Source organism: Eurytemora carolleeae, unplaced genomic scaffold (genome assembly GCF_000591075.1).
Source record: "Eurytemora carolleeae unplaced genomic scaffold, Eaff_2.0 scaffold1506, whole genome shotgun sequence".
In the NCBI taxonomy this organism is placed as follows: domain Eukaryota; kingdom Metazoa; phylum Arthropoda; class Copepoda; order Calanoida; family Temoridae; genus Eurytemora; species Eurytemora carolleeae.
In genome coordinates this window covers 21,958-41,249 of record NW_019397435.1, presented here as the reverse complement: position 1 = coordinate 41,249, position 19,292 = coordinate 21,958, and the positions used below count along the sequence as shown (strand labels likewise).

Genomic DNA, 19,292 nt, shown 5'->3' with positions numbered 1-19,292 from the left:
GGTCATGTGATGTCCCACACAAAATTTGGTCCCGATCGGCTCAGCCGTTTTAATGTTTACTAGACACAAACAGACAGACACCCAAATAGACAAGCAAAGTAAAAGATAAAGGTTTCAAGGTTACGGTTGTGAATCGGTCATTGCCATCTTACGCTTAATCTTCCTGAGACCGAATTTAAAGAATTTAAGTCGCGGCTTAAATGTAAGCTGCGGCTCAAATTGTTTCCACTTAAAATCATATTCATTGTTTCAAGATTTAAGCCGGCGCTCTACTAAAACCAGTTTTTGGCGGATTTTAGACGTGGATCAAATTCATTATATATGGACACTGTACATCTTTTTTGTCACACTAATTACACCTGTCCATGCAAAGAATGTCAACCAAAAGAAGTGAATCATCCCTCCAAAAACTTGGCACGCTGTGCAGGACACAGAGGAGTAACTGCCTATCAAAATATAATTAGTACTAAGGGTACATAAGTGCTTAGAATCCATTCAATTTTATTTCAGATTTGGATCCTGGATCCACTTACTAAAATTATGTCTCTAATGGCAGCTGGGCATGAGAACACACTTTCGAGGATGCGCAATGGAGGATGCATTAATATAGATTCACTATTGCGGATACACCATTGAGGATATACTATTGAGGATACACTATTGAGAATACACTTTTGAGGATACAATATTGAGGATACACTTTTGAAGATACACTATAGAGGATATACTAATTAAGGATAAACTATTGAGGATACAGTATTTAGGAAATACTATTGAGGATATACTAATTAAGGATACACTATTGAGGATACTCTATTGAGGATTCACTATTGAGGATACACTATTGAGGATACACTATTGAGGATACACTATTGAGGATACACTATTGAGGATACATTTTTGAGGATATACTAATCAAGGATATATTATGGAGAAAGCAGCACAATCAATCAGTTCCTCCTGGTCTGCTTATAAACAGAGAGACCAGACGGAGAAAGCTGTATATAAGAGTGAGCTACCAGACATAATGACATGGTTAACAAATACAAACCCAATTTTTGGGAGAATACACCATGGAAAACGCAGAACTCAGAGGGCTGTGCAATTTTGATAACGCTCAAAAATGAGACATCACAGCTTTTGTGGGTTATTTATGGTTGAAACTTATTAAAAAAGAAGTGTCCTTTACCTGCCATAAAAAGAAAAGCTGTCTGTGCAATAAAAAGCAGAATATTTCTGTTTGTCTCAGCAACTTTTCTGAGCTGGTTTCTAGCATCCTTCCTTAATAAATATTTAATATGTCCTACCAATCCAGTATATTTGATTGATTTGGACACGTGTAACTTCGTAGCTTTTGATATCTGTAAAATTGTTGTGCTTTATATGATTTGTATCTCTTACCTCTGACATCGTAATAGAACCTCTGTCATAATCAAAGCGATGCATGAGAAAACAAGAAGAAATGAAGTTATCCCATTTAAGGCTGAAAATAGAAAATAGTTAATTCCAATGAGTTTACATTAACTTAGAAATAAAGTCATGTACATTCTTCAGAAATATATTAGTAATTAGTGAAAGAAACTATTTCTATCACTAAAGATGTAAATGCAATGCTGTTAGGGTTTCCAATGAAAGTAGATTTTAATTTCACGCAATTCTGCACAATTCCACACAATTACACACAATTCCAAGCAATTCTGTGCAATTCCGCACAACAAAATTCTGTAAAGAACCCGTAAATGCAGTACATTCTGTAAACTCAATAGAAATCAAGTATTTGTTGATGAGGAAGACAGCATTACTTTGATCATTGGCAGGAGCATCTCCCTCCCAATCCAGCATAATTCCAAAGTTTGTCAGATGATTGCAAAGGCATATAGTCTCATCTCTTGTAGACAATGGATCAACCTTATAATAATATTACAATTAGAAATGGGTATCCTTCAGACATATTATCTAAAGACGAGTAAACAATTTGGATCAATCAGAGAAAATAAACTAATGAATTAAGATGAGAACAAACGAGATCCAATTTTTTCTAAATTACTGAGAGAAAAACGAAGGAAATGGGTTGTTTAACGAGGAACAAACGTGAGGGAACGAATTGAAAAAATATAGAGAATGAGTGTGATTTGTTTGATCATGAACACACAGTTTATCAGATCTATCCATCTTACTCAGTTTTAATTCAAAATTATCTCTTCATAGCTTTGTTTTAACAAATTATTTATTTAATCAATGTTCCATTTACTCTCAGAAATATTCGAACCAATGGAAATCTAAACCCCTAAGGCGTAACCCAAGGGCTTATCATTGAATCCTTGGGGGGTTCTACTTTCCATTGATACAAATTTTCTGAGAGTGAATGACATTCTTTCGTAAAGAGGTGGTTTTAACATGGACCTTATCAGTTTTTAGACTAGCAGGATTCTATAAAAATTGTCGCTTACAATAAAAACAGTCTTTTACATAGGAATAAGTGTTGAATATAATCGTTTGTTTTTAATTTGAGCAATAATGACTTTTATATACTTGTCGTTGTTGTGGCACATTTATTTTGATGTATCTTCTGAATTTAATGCAATGCAATATTTGACAAATGACAGGTTTTTTGTATTTTTTAGGGTTAGGTTAGGTTAGGTTAGGCTAGGTCAAGAAAATTTCTTGGCCTAGTGCTGGTGCTGGGACAGGCTAGTTTTGATTAAATACCTTGCATCCTAAAGATGACCATGTGCTAGTTTCTAGACTCCAAAATACACAAGCTGGAGTGCGTGGGGTAAATAAACAACCCTCCTTATTCTGAAAATTAAGTAAGCATAATTGCAGAAAAACATCAGAGCTGAGAACATTTACATTGGATTCCCTCAATCCCAATTGAACACTTTTGATTTTCTGCTTAATCCTCTCTTTTTTGATATCCATACTTGGTTCAGACCAATGCACATAAAATTTCTTTTTTTCTGATTGGCTGATCATTTCTCTTTAAATTAATTAAATTAATCTGCAGATTACCAAAACAAGCATTGATCCACAATACAATAGTTTCCGGCTCAGGTTTCATATTGTAACAATTTTTAATCTAGAATAAATGTTACCAAGTAAAGTTGATGATTAAATGTAATTTTGATAGGACTATCATCAGATGGTGAGATGGGATGGGTTTTGTTATTAATTGTTAGACCAATTAATTCTTTGCCAAGCACACTTTTTCCTTCATAGTAGTTCTCGTTCTGTGCCTCATCTTCCCTGTATGGATTATCTAAAGAAGGATAAATAAATTCAGAAAGTTTAAAAAGATAATTATTCATGTGAGTAAAAAAAAAAACTAAAACTTACTTGGCAAAGCATTTGGGAAAATGAATGATGAATCTTGTTCCTTATCTTCTTTTGTTGTGATCATAGTTGCCACAAGAACATTGCACTTTACCATGTCCTTTTCCTGACATGAAAATTAGATAGTTAAAGGGTCTGTATGCATAATCATGTATTGTGATTAACCCATTCAATGTAGGTAAATATATAGAACTCGACATTATACCCATATTGTTATTGCTTAACTACCTGATATATAACAGGGTATAACTTGTAAATACACTGTTAAGGGCCCAATTCATATTTAACCGGAAGAAATATAAGTTAGTTGATACAGAAACTTCGCTATGATTGCAGTGTTAAGAGTAATTTTTTTTTTGAGTTGAGATTGTGTCTTGTTTGAAACATTGATCAATAGATTTCTATTGCCCAGTTGACATAGTAAATGAGATCAAACCCAGTGGTAGTGGCATTGATAGTTCATGGGATTGTTGGTGTGTGGATCAAGTCCTGTTTGAGACATTGATCAATAGATTGCTATTGTCCGGTTGACATATCAAACAAAATTGCACCCAGTGGTAGTGGCATTGATAGTATTCTGGATTGTAGCCGTGGGTTGACATTGATAGTCAAAATTTGTTTGAGAATTTTTTATGTAAGTGTTTTCTTCATAAGGTCCATTTAAAGATGTTGTGATTTGTTTATAATAATGATTACCTGAACTTTAGTCAGAGGAATACAAATAGTCCCAGGCCCAAAGCTGAAACACTCTTCTTCAATTTCATTGTTCTCATTCACCTCAGCTACTTTTGCTATTAAGTTTAAGTTACTGAAAAGAAATGAATTTTTTACATTACATTCCGATCTGGATCTGGTTAACTTCTTTTCCGCCCACAGAAACCCTGTATAGTCTAACGCTTCGAGGTACTTAGATACAACTCCACTTCTCTCCTCCTCTACCACAATTTCCTTCCATCCAGTGGAAGTTCCAAAAATCAAATCTGTTGAGTTGATGAGGTTTGAAGTAAACATGTCATTGTCATCAATATCCTCATTTTTCCTCTTATCCAACACTTTAGTCAAAGCATCACCAAGTTTTAAGATGCTTCCACCATATGAATCCTTGTTAATGGCAAGGTTATTAACCAGACTTACAGATATGCTGAATGCAGATGATCCATTTGAAAGCATTTCCTCTACATTCATGATCCATGGGTCAATGCAAGCAGATCTGTCTGGTTCAGAAGTACTAAACCCACCAATACAACCGTCACAATACCAAAAGGCTTCTGCACCCTCCTCTAAAAATGAACACTTTAGAAATAGTTGAGCATTAGAAGTTGATAAAATTTTTAAGAATAAATTTAACAGCATTCGATGGCTACCTTGACTTTCTAAAAAACAGTTCTTTGACACTCTTTCACCAAAATTTGCTTCCCAGAGTATTCCTCTAGAATCTTGTTTTAAACATGTTCCGGCCATAGGACATGCTGCAGTAGTGCTTGGAGAAGCTGTAGTAGCTGGAATAATAATATTATTAGATATTTTTTCTTATTTAGAAAATAGAAAATTGCAATCCAGTGTAAAATGTAAAATGTACAATGTTGTTATAGTCTTAGACAACTTGCATTAAACTCTGAGAAAACTTTGATACATAAATCTATATATAAATTTGGCTTGTCTGTTTGTTTGTATCCAATAAACGTCAAAACGGCTGAACCGATCGGGCCCAAATTTCTTGTGGAACATCACATGACCGCAGGGAAGGTTTATGAATGATAAAAATAAAAAAATATGTTTTAAAGGTTTTAAATTTAAAAAAAATTAAATTCTTGAAAATCTTTTTTTAAAAATCTGCAAAATTTTTTCTTCTTTGTTTTTTAATGTAAACAAAAATAACATGAAACAATTTAAATAGAAGATGGGCAGGAAGCGCCATAAAAGCCTAGTAATCTACAAAAAAATAAGATGAAACCCATGATTTAATCTGGGTCAAAAAGTACAATTGAAAATATTGATGGCACTATTAAAGCTATAATGTACCAACAAATCTCTCCAGTGAAAAAGAACGAATTCTGTTAAAAAGAATATTGAAACAATCATTTTTTACATGAATGTGAAATCCATGGCCTTACATTCAGGCCCTTATATGTAGATATAATGTATGGCTCTTATATGTATATTGAGATATTTCAAGATGGAATTGACTTCAAGCATTTTGAGAAATTGCAAAACATATTTACATGACTGGCAGTGTGTATCCGAACCTCCCAGAGGAAGGGTGTCAGTAGAGCTTTCTAAGCCTGTTGAGAGAAAGGGCGCTATGTGCGTTGTACTTGTATAGTAATCTAGATATTTTACCCTTCTCACAACAGAAACTGGACTACTCATGGCAGACCTCTGACAATGATAGGCAAAAGACACACTCCCTGTGTTTTAAAGCGATGGGACAGCATGCTTAACAGGTTATATTTTCTTTAAAAAATCTGTCCACTTGGGAATACATGTTAACAGTGAGGACTATGGTAAATCTCATTCCGGTTACCCTTACAACCCCATCCTCATCCTCCTACCTCTTTAAATCCAACCTTATCCTACTTCACAAGCAGATATAGTGGAACTTAGAAACTGCTTTGCTGTGGAATCTTAATCAAAACTTTCAGAGAGAGATCATCATTGGTATCATAGGTGTTCTTTTCCAAGTGGGTACATCTAAATCACCTTAAACCTACCCAAATGCAGTTAAGGCTAGGAGGTCTTTTAATTTTTTGTTCTAAATTACTGCAAGACACTGATACATTTAATGCAGCTGACAACGGGAAGTTCTCATTATACAACAATGTCAGCAATAAAAATGTATAGATGACAAATATCAAACACAACTGGAATAAATACTAAAACTCAAGAGCTGATATTGTAATACTACAAATTTCCTGGTCAGCTATCAAAACTGCATAATTAACTATCCTGAGGGGGGGGGGGTATGCAGCTCATTTAATAAGCAAAGCAGGACAGCCAGAAAACAAGAAGATTGGAAAAAATTATAATATGCGATCTGCATTAAATACATGTATCAATAAATTTGTTTCATAAAAAATTAAAATAAATATATTGAAAAAATTACATGACTGGGCTGACCTGTGTGTTTACAAAGCCATGATTCTGGAATGACCACAACAGTTTGATCCCGTCTTGACGATACCGTGGATTCAAGTCTGTTCCATTTATCTGTTGTGTAATCATATTGAATAACTGCATTATACACTTTTTCATCATTGATGACATCAGTTCCAAAATATGTTGCAACTTCATTGATGGTCACGAGGGACCCTTCATTTCTTAGTCCTCCAGCTGAGATAAGAGTAAGGTTTAATATTGGCTTCAAATATTTCCAATCTCTAATATAAAGTTCAATTTACATTCAATAATTTTGTCCAAATTTTAAAGATCTGATTTCCTTATTTAAAAGAATGCATTGAGTGAATAATTTCACAGTTGACAATTATCATCTGTTTTACATTAAAAGCAAAACAGAATGTGAAATATTGAAAGGTGTGAATTGTTCCCCTGATTGTGACCAAATAGTTTCCACTAGATGTTAGTAAAACTGCTGCCTCCTCGTCATTACTGCTGTCCTCATTAAGGAAAGGCATAAATACAATTGTTTTGTGCTTATCTACTCTTTAGACTCACTTTAAAGAGACCGTAAGCATAATTTCTAGTGAACCTCCCTGTTAAAATTAAAATGAATAATTAACAGCATTCATTTTACTTGAAATAGTTTATTTAAAAAGATTAATTGATGTTAAAAAAATCCCCACATTGATTTATCATATAAATGCTTTCCTAATTCTAATAGTTGTGACGCCTGCAGGATGTTTAAATTCTTCTTTAAATTCTACACAATTCCAATTCTTCTCATCAGCATCACAAAATTTGACTTCAGTCATGCAATAACAGGCTGTTATTGAATTAGGAGTGAAGATTAGGTGCGCAACTTTATTAAATTCAGAACTATATAACATATAAAGATTCAAAAACTTAAGAAGGGAAATGTTAGCTTAGTGTAATCTTGTAGCAGAGGGTGTATGCTTTTAAGAATTAGCCCCCCCTCATCAAATAAGTTTCCCCCCCAAAAAACTTCTGAGGGGAAATAATTTTCAAAAAAACTAGGCACCCCTGTCTTACAGAAAATAACATTCCATCATGGTCAAGTCTGAATAAAGTAAGATGTACTTTATTTATGCATAAAGTGTGGTTAGAAGTGGAAAGAAGTAAGCCAAGAAAACTTGGCTGGTCATCTAGGGAAGGTGTCCACAACTTATTAGAAGGATAAATTGGGTCAAAATGTCTATCAGAAGTAGGGATGGGTGCTTACAAATTCAATTTTAATTTTCATCGTTTTTAACGAGAAAATTTTAATTTAGCTTTCTGAAGGATTGTTCAATTTTATCGTCTGTTCAGTTAGATTGTTCAATCAGTAAAATTATTTGTTCATTAACATTGTTCGTTCGAAAAAAAATAATATGTAGTTTTCTTTTTGTTTGTTACTGAACAAACCTTAATTTTTTTGTTTTTTAAAAAGCAATCGTTTTAATATTTTCAGAACAATCGTTCTTTCATTGTTCGTTAATTTTTCTGGACGACACCATCATTCAAGACAAATTTAATTTGTTTTGAAACATTTTCTTTGTTCACAACAACAATGCCCATCTCTAATAAAAAGTGTAAGCTTCCTTGATTCAGAGGCAACTATCTAAATGGTTGAATACCAATCATCAATTAGTTATGAATCTCATGTTCCTGAAAATGGTTGTAGCAAACACTCTGCCTTCATTTGTATTGGTAAATGATCCTATCTTATTCCACGCTGTAGCATTATTTCCCTTTCTTTTAAAATTAAATTAGTTTTTAAGGGATACACTAGTTGAAAACAGAAAAAGGTGTGTCCACTTTAAGTGTTGTTAACAGTTTTAGTTTATTTTGAAAAAAATTTTAAATAAAACTTTATTTAAAAAAGTATTCTGTTAAGGTTTACTTTATTCTAAAAATTGTAAAACAATTTAAAAATTAAATCAAAAATTAAAAAATTGTAAAACACTTAAAAAATTAAATAAAAAATTAAAAAATTATAAAACAATTAAAAAATTTAATTAAAAATTAAAAAATTGTAAAACAATTAAAAAATTGTAAAACAATTAAAAAATTGTAAAACAATTAAAAAATTAAATTAAAAATTAAAAAATTGTATAACAATTAGAAAATTATATTAAAAGTTAAAAAATTGTAAAACAATAAAAAAATTTAATTAAAATTAAAAAAATTGTAACACATTTGTTTTTGGTTACTTTTTTGCAAATATTTTCTCTGTAGTGTAAGAAAACCAAATGTTTATAATACATAATCTAAAAAGTTTTTAATCTTACACTTTGCAAAATTTTGACCTTAAAATGAAATAAAGTCCAAAAAACCCTGACATGGACATCACTACACACTTTGATTTAGTAGAGAAGGTCTTTGCTTGTTAACAACAAAGTTTTAAATGATTGATTATTAACTAATCTTTATTCCGGACTAATAAGCTGTATTTGGAATGGGAATGCATTTCTAGATTAAATTACCAAAACTAATAAGGTTGTCTATTTTACGTAGAAACAATCTGAGAATGGAAAATTTTTTTTTATCCCTTGACAAAAGTTTCAACCTATGAACTTAAAGGGACTGAATACGGAAATTCAAGTGACCCTTTATCCTTTGTCATCGGATGAACAAAGACACACTAGACTAAGCTAATGGCGTAGGTCGTATACAATGAAAAGTCTGGCCGCCCCTTGAAAGTTTAAACCGGGCAAATAAAGAATAGGCCTGTACGTTGCTAAGGCCGGTACAAGGAGTTGGTCCGGTTCAAATTCAAATTGACCCAAGCCCAGTGTGAACAAAGGTTTGTTTAAATGAAGGGTGATTTGAAAATACTCGTTTTCAGTCTTTTTAACTTTTTTTGTTCTTTTTTTTACTTACTTTGGCTCAAAAGCAAAGACTGAACTGTGATATTCTGGAGAAAAAAAATATTTGTTAAAACTCAACTTATTAAGGTTTTTTACTGAATTATTAAAATGTTAAAAAATTGTTTTTTTTTTTGAATGTAAAGATTACCTTCTGTAGATTGTCCTCCTATATGCAGAAAACCTTATAAAATATTTTGTCATTATTTTTTCAATTTTTGATGATATTTGGTAATTTTACAACAACAAAAAAAGATGTTTGTGAACTTTGATTTACAACGGTACCCTTAAAAGTTTTTTCTCACCAATAAATTACATATTAATGTTAAAAATTTTAAATTCTGATTATTGTCAATGGAAAAGTTTTCCTGCAAAATTGACTTTGTGCATTTCTGCTGAGTGAAAAAAATGTAGGAATTATCAGTATTAAACACAATTTAAAATGACGTAAATAAAGTCCATGCTTGCATCATTGGACAATGATTGTAAATCAGAAAAATCCCATTTGACATTACAATGAGATTAGAAAATAAAAATTTGAGAAATGTTCTCTCTTTTCAAATATAACCAATAACATTTAAGGAGCCTATTTTTTTTAATTTATACAAAATCGCCAAAAAATGCTATATACGCAAAAATAATTTTGTGTGTTTTTTAACGTTGCTTCATTATCACATTATACATATGGATCATTTACCTGGGTCTAATTTTGAATTTTTAAAGAGAAGCATTTGACTTTCAGTGACACCTGTATAAATTTCATTTAATTTTTGTTAATAGTAGTAACGGGTTAAATACAATCATTGTTATTTGTTTGTCCAGTTCTCAACTCATGATAAAACTTAGCTTGGGTTGAATAAACTAGAATCAACGTATACATTTCTGGATGGGTTTACAATACTAACTGAAGGACCCGGCGTTGCCCGTAATAAAAAAAGTTTGTCACTCCCAGGCTACCCATGACTGTCCAAAACAAATTCAGCCCATTCGGTCCAGCCGTTTGGCCGACCATAAAGAACATATATATGAATGTTGTTACGCGAGCCATGCTGCGTGTAGAAAGTCTGCTTGTCGCCCCTGCGTATTTCTGAGTTTCTCCTGAAGATCTGTACGGAATGTATTGTGAAAGAACTAGTTTAGGAACTGTTTACAGTCCGACTGCGCAGACGCAAGATTTCTCGCGGAGTAGTAGTTAAATTTATATCAGTATATGTTTATTCGTTTTGCAAGTATTATCCGTGTTCAGAATTCTGGGATCACCGTGGTAATTATTTTATATATATTTATGCTTATCGGTTGATTCTAGTATGATTGATAATTGTGTATATGTTTATTGGTTCCTAGCCACAGTTTTTTAATGCCTGAGTGGATAATTTGTTGTAATTGTATGATTTTCACTCAAAGCTTTTTCTGTGGGTTTATTAAACTTGTTTAGATTGAAGGCTCAGAGAAATAAACGTTCGGAACCTTACTATCTTCCTTTTTATTATGAAGAGCGTTGAGAGAAGGGAGTCTTACGATCCAATCCTGAGAAATACCACACGGTACATATATTAGGTCTTTAGGGAAATCGCTAAGTAGCGAAACAAATGTTTTGTTTTATCATTATAGCTATATGATAGATAGATATTTAATTTGTCAGCCACTTCCATGGAAAGCCTGGTCAAAAATTTTCTGTACACTATCATTCACACTTACTTCATGAAGATTTTTATCATTGACATGCTATAAAGTAATCACCTTGCTACAAAGTTAAATTAGCTGTATGTTTATTTATGATTGGATCCAGGATTTTTTGGATAATCCTAGAATATTTAAATGAAAATAAAACAAAACTTATCATATCTAGAAATAATGACTGCATCAAAACAAGTACACAATCATTTAATATAAGTACACAATTATTTTGGCAAGAGCGACATGTTATAGAGTAGAACAGGGCTCCAAAAAATAGTTCTGCCTCTGCAATCTGGCTAGCTGCAAAAAACATCAAAAAAATTCATTTATTTTTATTTTCAAAATTAGCCAAAGTATGAATGAAGGATGGACAAGGAATGGACCATCAAGAAGAAAGAATGAAAAACAAGAAATATATAAGTCTCAAAATGTTTTCATCTGATATCATATTGAAATTTAAAAATATTGTAAAATTTAATTAAAATAAACTATTAACGGTAAAATAGAGTAGAACTCGGGGCAAAATAAAATCTAAAAAAGACTTGACAAATTTCTGTCTAAAAACTGTATTGAAAACCAAAATAATAATGTTATAAATAAATATAAGTGGTGGAATTATAGCGTTTTGAAAAAACATTTAAAGATAAGCTCCCTAGAAGATCAACACATGTGAACAGTTCCCAGGAAACAGAAGTGGATGATACAACTAGATGTCAACTAGTTGTTCTAAACTCCACTTAAACTCGACTTTATTTCCACTATTGAATTCCAGTCACTAACTGGGTGAAATCTGGGTGCATAAACTCGACTTAAACTTTTTGAATCCCAGTTTTTACCGAGTCAGTGAACAGAATTCTATGATCATTCACGATATCAACTCTTAATAATAATGATTGATTAATCAAAGATCGATTGATCAATCAAAGATCGATTGATCAATCAAAGATCGATTGATCAATCCATGTTTACCGTTTTGGAGACCAGTACTAGAAGAATAGTTAAAATAGGCCCATTCTTCTGAAATATACAAAAATATTGAACAAAAGCAATTTTTATATATTCTTAGATTTTAAAATTAAGTAAGAAAAAGTAATCATTACAGTGATTACTTTTTTTCTCAAGAATCTTATGATTTATCTTTCCATTACTTATTTTCCTATTTTTCTTCAAAAGGTCACTTTTAAAAACTATCAATATTTGTTTGTATAGTTTTAAGATTTCTGTAGAGGTTATTGACAGTCTAAGAAAAAAAGGCCCAATCTAATGTTTCTTTGAAACACGATTTTGGCTACCTAAATTGTTGTTAGAGCATTGAGCAAATCGACCATCTTCTTTAACACCTCCGCAGATAAACAATCCATGATTGGGGAGATAAATTCCTGAAACATTAACTTTTAGAATTATAACATTTTAATCCTTTTCCGAGTTATAATTGCTGTTTATAAAAAAAATGACCCGCGGATATTTGCGGTAGAATAAAGGAAGGAACTTGACAGAATATGTTTTTTAAAGAAGGGAACACCATAGTTTGAGTAGAAGTAAATATTTCCATTTAATGTTATAATGTTAAAGGATTCATAACTCTAATTAGATAATGAGATAGATAGATAGATAGATGTTACCGCCAAACTATTTCTATTGGTTCAGAATAGACACAAAACACAAGACTGAACCCTGATTGGATCAGGCGCTAATGAACTCGGCATACAGGAGTGGGAAACGAAGATATCCTCCTCATAGTTACTCAATTAAGGGTTTAAAACATACAGTTTTGAATTTGTATGTGACTCTAAAGATTTAGTGACACTTGAAATTCCTTTGACTCGTCAACCAACTGTTGACACACAATTTAAAGTGTAATTCTATTACCCTTGATTCACAATTCGGAACCCTTAAAAAAAGCTTTGTCTGATCAATTGTATTAAATTAGATATTAATCACTATAGTTTCAGAAGAAGTAAATATTTCCATTTAGTGTATAGCGCCGATTTAATGATTTATCTCTAATTGGATGATGTGAGATAGAAAGATAGATGTTACCGCCATGCAATTTCTATTGGATCAGAATAGACACCAAACACATAACTGAACCCTGATTGGATCAGGCGCTAATGGACTCGGCATTGTTCATAATTTTGAAAACTGATTATTTTCAATTGTGAAAACTTTACAAGTGACTTGCATATTTATACTAAAGGAAAACAAACATGAATTCTATACTTTATACTTAGAAAAACAACAATATCTTCCACACTATTGATCAGATAAAGGTTTCATGGGAATTGTTTTAAATCAGATATGTCACTCTACTGTATTATTTTAAAGTTTGCTTTCATCAAATTTGCAATTGCAAACTATTTATTCTAAAAAATTGTAAAACCATTAAAAATATGACCCAAAACAGAAACAAAAAGGATACAAAAATGCAAAAATGAAGGTTTTTTAATTGTAAACCATACCTGCTGAACCGGCAGCTGCATCGTTAACTTTGTCCAGTTTATATTCACAGAGCTCATAATTTTCTCCCAAATGCCCTGAAAAAAATAGGATATAGGGTGGGACAAAAAATGTCCAGTTGTTGTCTTATATGTATATCTATTTCAATTTTGATTTCTATCTCGATATTTCAAACAGTAGAAACACATCAACAAGTAATAATAACATGACATAATAAAACATACAACAATATAAACTTTGAGTGCTGGGTTGTCCCCCCTCCCTTACATTCCTCTATTCTTCTTTTCCTCTTTATTCTTCAATACCTTTTCCTTATCTACTCCTTTTCCTTCTCCTCCTCATCACGTTGCTTTCTTCTTCTTTTCCTCTCTATTCTTCAATACCTTTCCCTCTATCTACTCCTTTTCCTTCTCCTCCTCATTACGTTGCTTTCTTCTTCTTTTGCCTTTCTATTCTTCAATACCTTTTCCTCTATCTACTCATTTTCTTTCTCCTCCACATCACGTTGCTTTCTTCTTCTTTTCCTCTCTATCCTTCAATACCTTTTCCTTATCTACTCCTTTTCCTTCTACTCCACATCACGTTGCTTTCTTCTTCTTTTCCTTTCTATTCTTCAATACCTTTTCCTTATCTACTCCTTTTCCATCTCCTTCACATCACGTTGCTTTCTTCTTCTTTTATCCTCTCTATTCTTCAATACCTTTTCCTCTATCTACTCCTTCTCCTCCACATCACGTTGCTTTCCTTTTGTTCTAAATTGTTTTTGCTTCATTTAGTTTTATTTTGATTTAACATGTATTTATCGTTGCAAAAGAACCTTTCATTCAAAACTACCAGCAATGGATAGAGAGATCCTGGCTAAATTAAAATGTAAAAACTGAGTTCCTGTAATTGTTATTAATTAAAATATTTTGTCAAATATATATATCTATTTATCTATCTAACAGCAGAGACACATAACAACGCGAAGTTGTAATTGACAACTTCTCCTTTTTGTTTATTTTTTAACCCCCTATTTTAAAAAAATGATTGTTAGAGATTTGATTAAGTTTAGTCTTCATTGCATTGATATAATACCGGCTACTGTATTAGAAAGATTTAGAGTTTCGGGTCTTTTGTAAACTCACAGATTTAGTTTAAAACATTTATTTCTGGAGGGAGTTTTTTTTATATTACTGATGAACCATTTTATTTGAAAAATCAAAGAAATCAGCTAAATTAGTAATAGAAATTCAGTCAATTAAATTTTTAAGCAAGGTCTGTGCACACTGCACAGTCATCATGGGTTTACAGTTTACTAGTTTCATGACTAGGAGTGTCATATACTAGCTGTTTCAACTGGTTTACTACAAAACCTGTGTTAACGAAAAAATGTGTATTTAAAAAAAAATGTTGAAGATGGTTTGTCTATATATTCTGTTGAAGTTTGAACACCAACTACTGGTATTAACTAACCTGTATAAATTTCATAACTGTCCATAATTTGGTTTGAATCTGGAACAAAACCGCCAGTTATAAAAACCAGATCTTCTTCAGTCAATCCTCTGTCTGAAACATTTTTGGGTCTTGCTTTTTTTGCGAAAAAAATAAAAATGCATTTCGAAAATGTGTGTTCTAAAATGCTTGTAATAAAATCGAAAATGTATGTTCTAAAATACTTGTAATAAAATCGAAAATGTATGTTCTAAAATGCTTGTAATAAAATCGAAAATGTATGTTCTAAAATGCTTGTAATAAAATCGAAAATGTATGTTCTAAAATGCTTGTAATAAAATCGAAAATGTATGTTCTAAAATGCTTGTAATAAAATCGAAAATGTATGTTCTAAAATGCTTGTAATAAACCTAATTTTATTTTATCAAATAAATTTTCCCGTTTTCTTACACTCAAGTGAAATTATTACTGTAAAAACGAAGAAAGACTATTTGATGATGATTAAGTACACGATCCATTTATTTTATTAAATTAATATCCCAACCACGCACCTCTCAACCTTTAGTAAATTAATATCCCAACCACGCACCTCTCAACCTTTAGTAAATTAATATCCCAACCACGCACCTCTCAACCTTTAGTAAATTAATATCCCAACCACGCACCTCTCAACCTTTAGTAAAAGTAAATTGAACCAATATAAAGCATAATGTCAGCCCGTGCCAACCTTTTTGCACCAGCTATTCCTGTTGATTGTCTTTTTTTTCAACCCAATGTCCGTGCGGTGCAGTACAAACTGGGACCGGAAAGGTTGACCCGTATCGGAAATTCAAATGTTCTACGGCTCCCCGTGCAACTCTCTTACACAGTCCAATACAGTCCAACCGGTTGACGAGTTTCAAGTGACATTTTATTTACACATGTTCCTGTTAAACCTTTGTTTGTAAAGAAATTCAAGAATATTTTGTTTTTTAATCTAAAATATAAAATTTTCAATTAATTTCTTCATAAAAGTATTCGCTAATATGTGTTCCAGAAAGACAGAATTAGGGTTTCAAGCGGAAGTAAATTTGCTTGAGTATTCTGCAAGCTTTTGTGCTGAATTCTGCATTTTTGACAAAGCAATTCCTAGCAACACAAACCATTTTTCTTTTCCTTTAAAAACCCTAGACAGGATCTGTACCACTTTTTCAGATAGAAAACAGCGATATCTCCAATTATATAGTTGCTAGGATAAGGTTGCCTAAGTGAATTTACAAAAAATCAACGGTCCCTGAAGTACACAATTAAAAAGTTTACCCCACTAAAATAAAACTTACCAACTGCAGCAAAGAGAACAAGAGACACATAAAACAACATTTTCTTGTTTTCAGATCAGCTATAATAACCACATTTTAGAACATTTTAAAAGAACTATATCTTAGTTTGAACACTAAAAAAATAACAAATTTTGATTATTATTTATTAGATAACATTTCAAGTTCTAACTTCTGATGAACACCGAAAAAAAACAGCTTTCCAGCAAATTAATGATTAAGCTGTAAAAATCCATCAAAAAACATGAAAATTTGTGATAGAAACTAATTGCTCTCCTCTTACTCTAATTGTTTTTCATTCTGATGTCTACGCCTTGAGGTTGCAAAGATATAAGGATTAGAAAATCAAAGTTTGATCACTCAAATAACAGAGAAAAAAAAATGTTAAATGTAAAAAGAAGAATATTTGCAGCTAAAGTAACATATATAAAGCTTAAATCGAAAATTGTAGAAATCCACTTAAAAAAAATAGTCCCCGAATCAAGTCTTTGCCACAATCTCAAATTATCTAATCCCTTTACAACCTGACCATGTAAACCTTTGATATTTCAAACTTAGATTATTGATCTAACAGGATTTATAGTTTAAAATATAAAAGTTCTTTCCAGCGAAAAATTAGGTTATTAAATCAGAGTTTGTTGTAAAGACTCAAATCATTTGCCAAAAAAAGTTCTTGATGAAAAAATAACATAAAAATATTGTTATTTGCTGAAACAATAATTGAAAATGAACAATGAACCCTTAAAGAATAATTTTTATTTATAAATCAAGTATTTCAAGAAATACAATTCTTCTTATCAATTTTCTGTGAAAAATATACTCAAGGATTATAATTTATACAACTCTGATAAGAGCAGGCCCGACCGTCAGACTGAAGAAGGAAGCTAAATTACAAAATAAACGCCGAGATAAGACTTGAATCATTCACTTTATTCAAAATAATTTACTTTATTGTGTGCGTGTGTTTAATTCTGAAAAATTCCGTAATATTGTTTAAAAGGTAAACAAATTATTCCGTAATATTGTTTAAAAGGTAAACAAATTATTCCGTAATATTGTTTAAAAGGTAAACAAATTATTGTATTTGAAGAAAAGGATGTCAAACAATCGATAATCCGAACTTTTTGCCACAAACTCAAATTTGCAAATCACTGTTTCTTTGCAACCCAATTTTGCAGACCTTTTATATTTAATACTAATAATTCTGTTAGATCAAATAGTCTAAGTCTGAAATAACAAAGGTCTACACCATCGTCCATCAAGTTGCAAAGATTTAGGGATTAGAAAATTTGATTTTGTGGCAAAACTGAGTTCTTTGTGGTATACAATAAAGCATGAGAATTGTACCACTCCGCAATTATTTCGTGAACACAACTTTAGTAGAGTGTAGACCCATAAAACTGTGGAATAGGAATACTAATGTTAGACTCATTCATTCATATTCATTTTTTTATTCAACTACAAAGCATGAGATATTACAAATAAGCAATCACAATTTACTATGAAGTTTGGACCCGCCTAACCAGGGTAGGTTGTTTTGAGGGGTGGTTGGCCCGAAGTTAGTTAACTATACTGAATATAATTGTGTTGACACAAATAAAAGAACAAAAGGGATATTCGGTAACTTTATTGAATAATAGCATGAAATGAGAAATAAAAGCAAAGTTTAAAAATATTGACCCTTAATTGGGAGTATCTAAACGGTTAAAAATGAAATAACATTGATTATTAGTGTTGAAAGGAATGGAACAGTTGGAGCTTCATGTTGGTGGAGCAGATCAACAGGAACTGAAACAGCAGGGCTTATCCAACCTAGTAGGCAGTGATCGCGGTTTTATCATGAGGTGGAGCTTCATGTTGTCTCTGGTTTACATGATAAACTGGGAACCCTTTGGGTAAGCACGTCTGCTGCTTACTGAGTATCTGCGCCATCATCATAAAGGAGTTAGTAGTTCCTGATCGGAGGTGTTCACATCTCGACGTTCTAAAGGTAACTGACGCTGTTCTCCACAAGTAGAGGCGGTAAAGGGGGTGGGAACATGAGGAGACACATTTTGAGCGGATATAGTATTATGTATTGTGAATCTTGCGCGGTCAACTTCGCTACACAGTAGTAATCGTCTTCGTGTTTTCTTGAATTTGTTAACAAATTGGTTACACATATCAAGTTATGTTTTTGGATAGGTAAGGAGTTGATCGGAAGGAAGGAGATTGTCAGGTGATCTGTGGCAGGGTGAGATTACTGATTTATGTAGAGATAAATTAAAATATAGGGTATTTAGGATGGTGGATACACATTACACAAACGCAAATAAGCTAATAAAATTTTATTCTTTTTATTTTTTATTATGAAATTTATACACACGATATACGACTGGGTTTTTCGCATTTAATCCCTCTCATAATTTTCAAGATAAATATTGATTACTCTTTGTTTTTATATTTTTGCAAAGCTTTCTAGATTTTTGTTTAAAACTCGTGTTAAATGCTATATTAAATAGTCTAATTGATATGAAACCCAGAATAATTGTGTCGTGTACATACACAGCCTCATTCTACTTCATAACTTGATTCTCAAACTACTATTAAAACATAAAAATACAAATAACATTCCTTGAATGTCGTCTTTCAGTTTTCTACAGTTTTAACTGTAGTATCCCAGTTAAAATATTAACACCGAAACTCTAGTCTTGGGATTTCAAAAATGTGGTCAGCCATTTTTCCATCTTCAAAATGGGGTTTTCTGAAATATACATAAATATATATATATATATATATATATATATATATGTCCAGATTTCAATTTGACCACATTTTAAAGAGCTCATAAGACGTACAATCTTGGTTTCATACAGGTTGTCCCAATAAACATGGGAATTCAGTGACGAATTCGATATCGTCTTTTTAAATAATTCTTTGATTTAGTTTAGTGATACCTACTGAGAAAGCGAAATCCGTAAGATTTTCGTCTGTTACAATTTGTTTGTTTTTGTTTTGACTGTATACGGTTGTACTTAATAAAGCAAGAAAACTAAAGTATACAAGCAAGGTAAACTTGTCCGTCTTCACTGTTCCTCTTGCAGAGACATTATAG

The 19,292-nt window shown here is 31.8% G+C and overlaps 1 protein-coding gene across 2 annotated transcripts; it reads right to left on the bottom strand.

Annotated features, from left to right (window-relative positions):
- Positions 1-300: 300 nt before the first annotated feature.
- LOC111714280 (latrophilin-like protein LAT-2) lies at positions 301-16,310 on the bottom strand. Of its 2 annotated transcripts, none has more exons than XM_023489348.1 (21): positions 16,202-16,310; positions 14,904-14,996; positions 13,451-13,525; positions 12,284-12,370; positions 11,961-12,008; positions 10,012-10,062; positions 9,466-9,498; positions 9,331-9,364; positions 8,116-8,202; positions 7,159-7,326; positions 6,880-6,942; positions 6,451-6,710; positions 4,698-4,832; positions 4,030-4,613; positions 3,337-3,439; positions 3,096-3,259; positions 2,710-2,799; positions 1,803-1,908; positions 1,402-1,483; positions 1,190-1,281; positions 301-446 (listed from the first exon to the last, which is right to left on the bottom strand). In XM_023489348.1, the coding sequence occupies exons 1-21, from the start codon at positions 16,239-16,241 to the stop codon at positions 316-318; spliced, it is 2,526 nt and encodes an 841-aa protein (XP_023345116.1). In that variant the 5' UTR covers positions 16,242-16,310; the 3' UTR covers positions 301-315. The 2 variants fall into 2 exon arrangements, with proteins under 2 accessions (XP_023345116.1, XP_023345117.1); XM_023489349.1 differs by having other exon boundaries at positions 6,880-6,939.
- Positions 16,311-19,292: the final 2,982 nt, after the last annotated feature.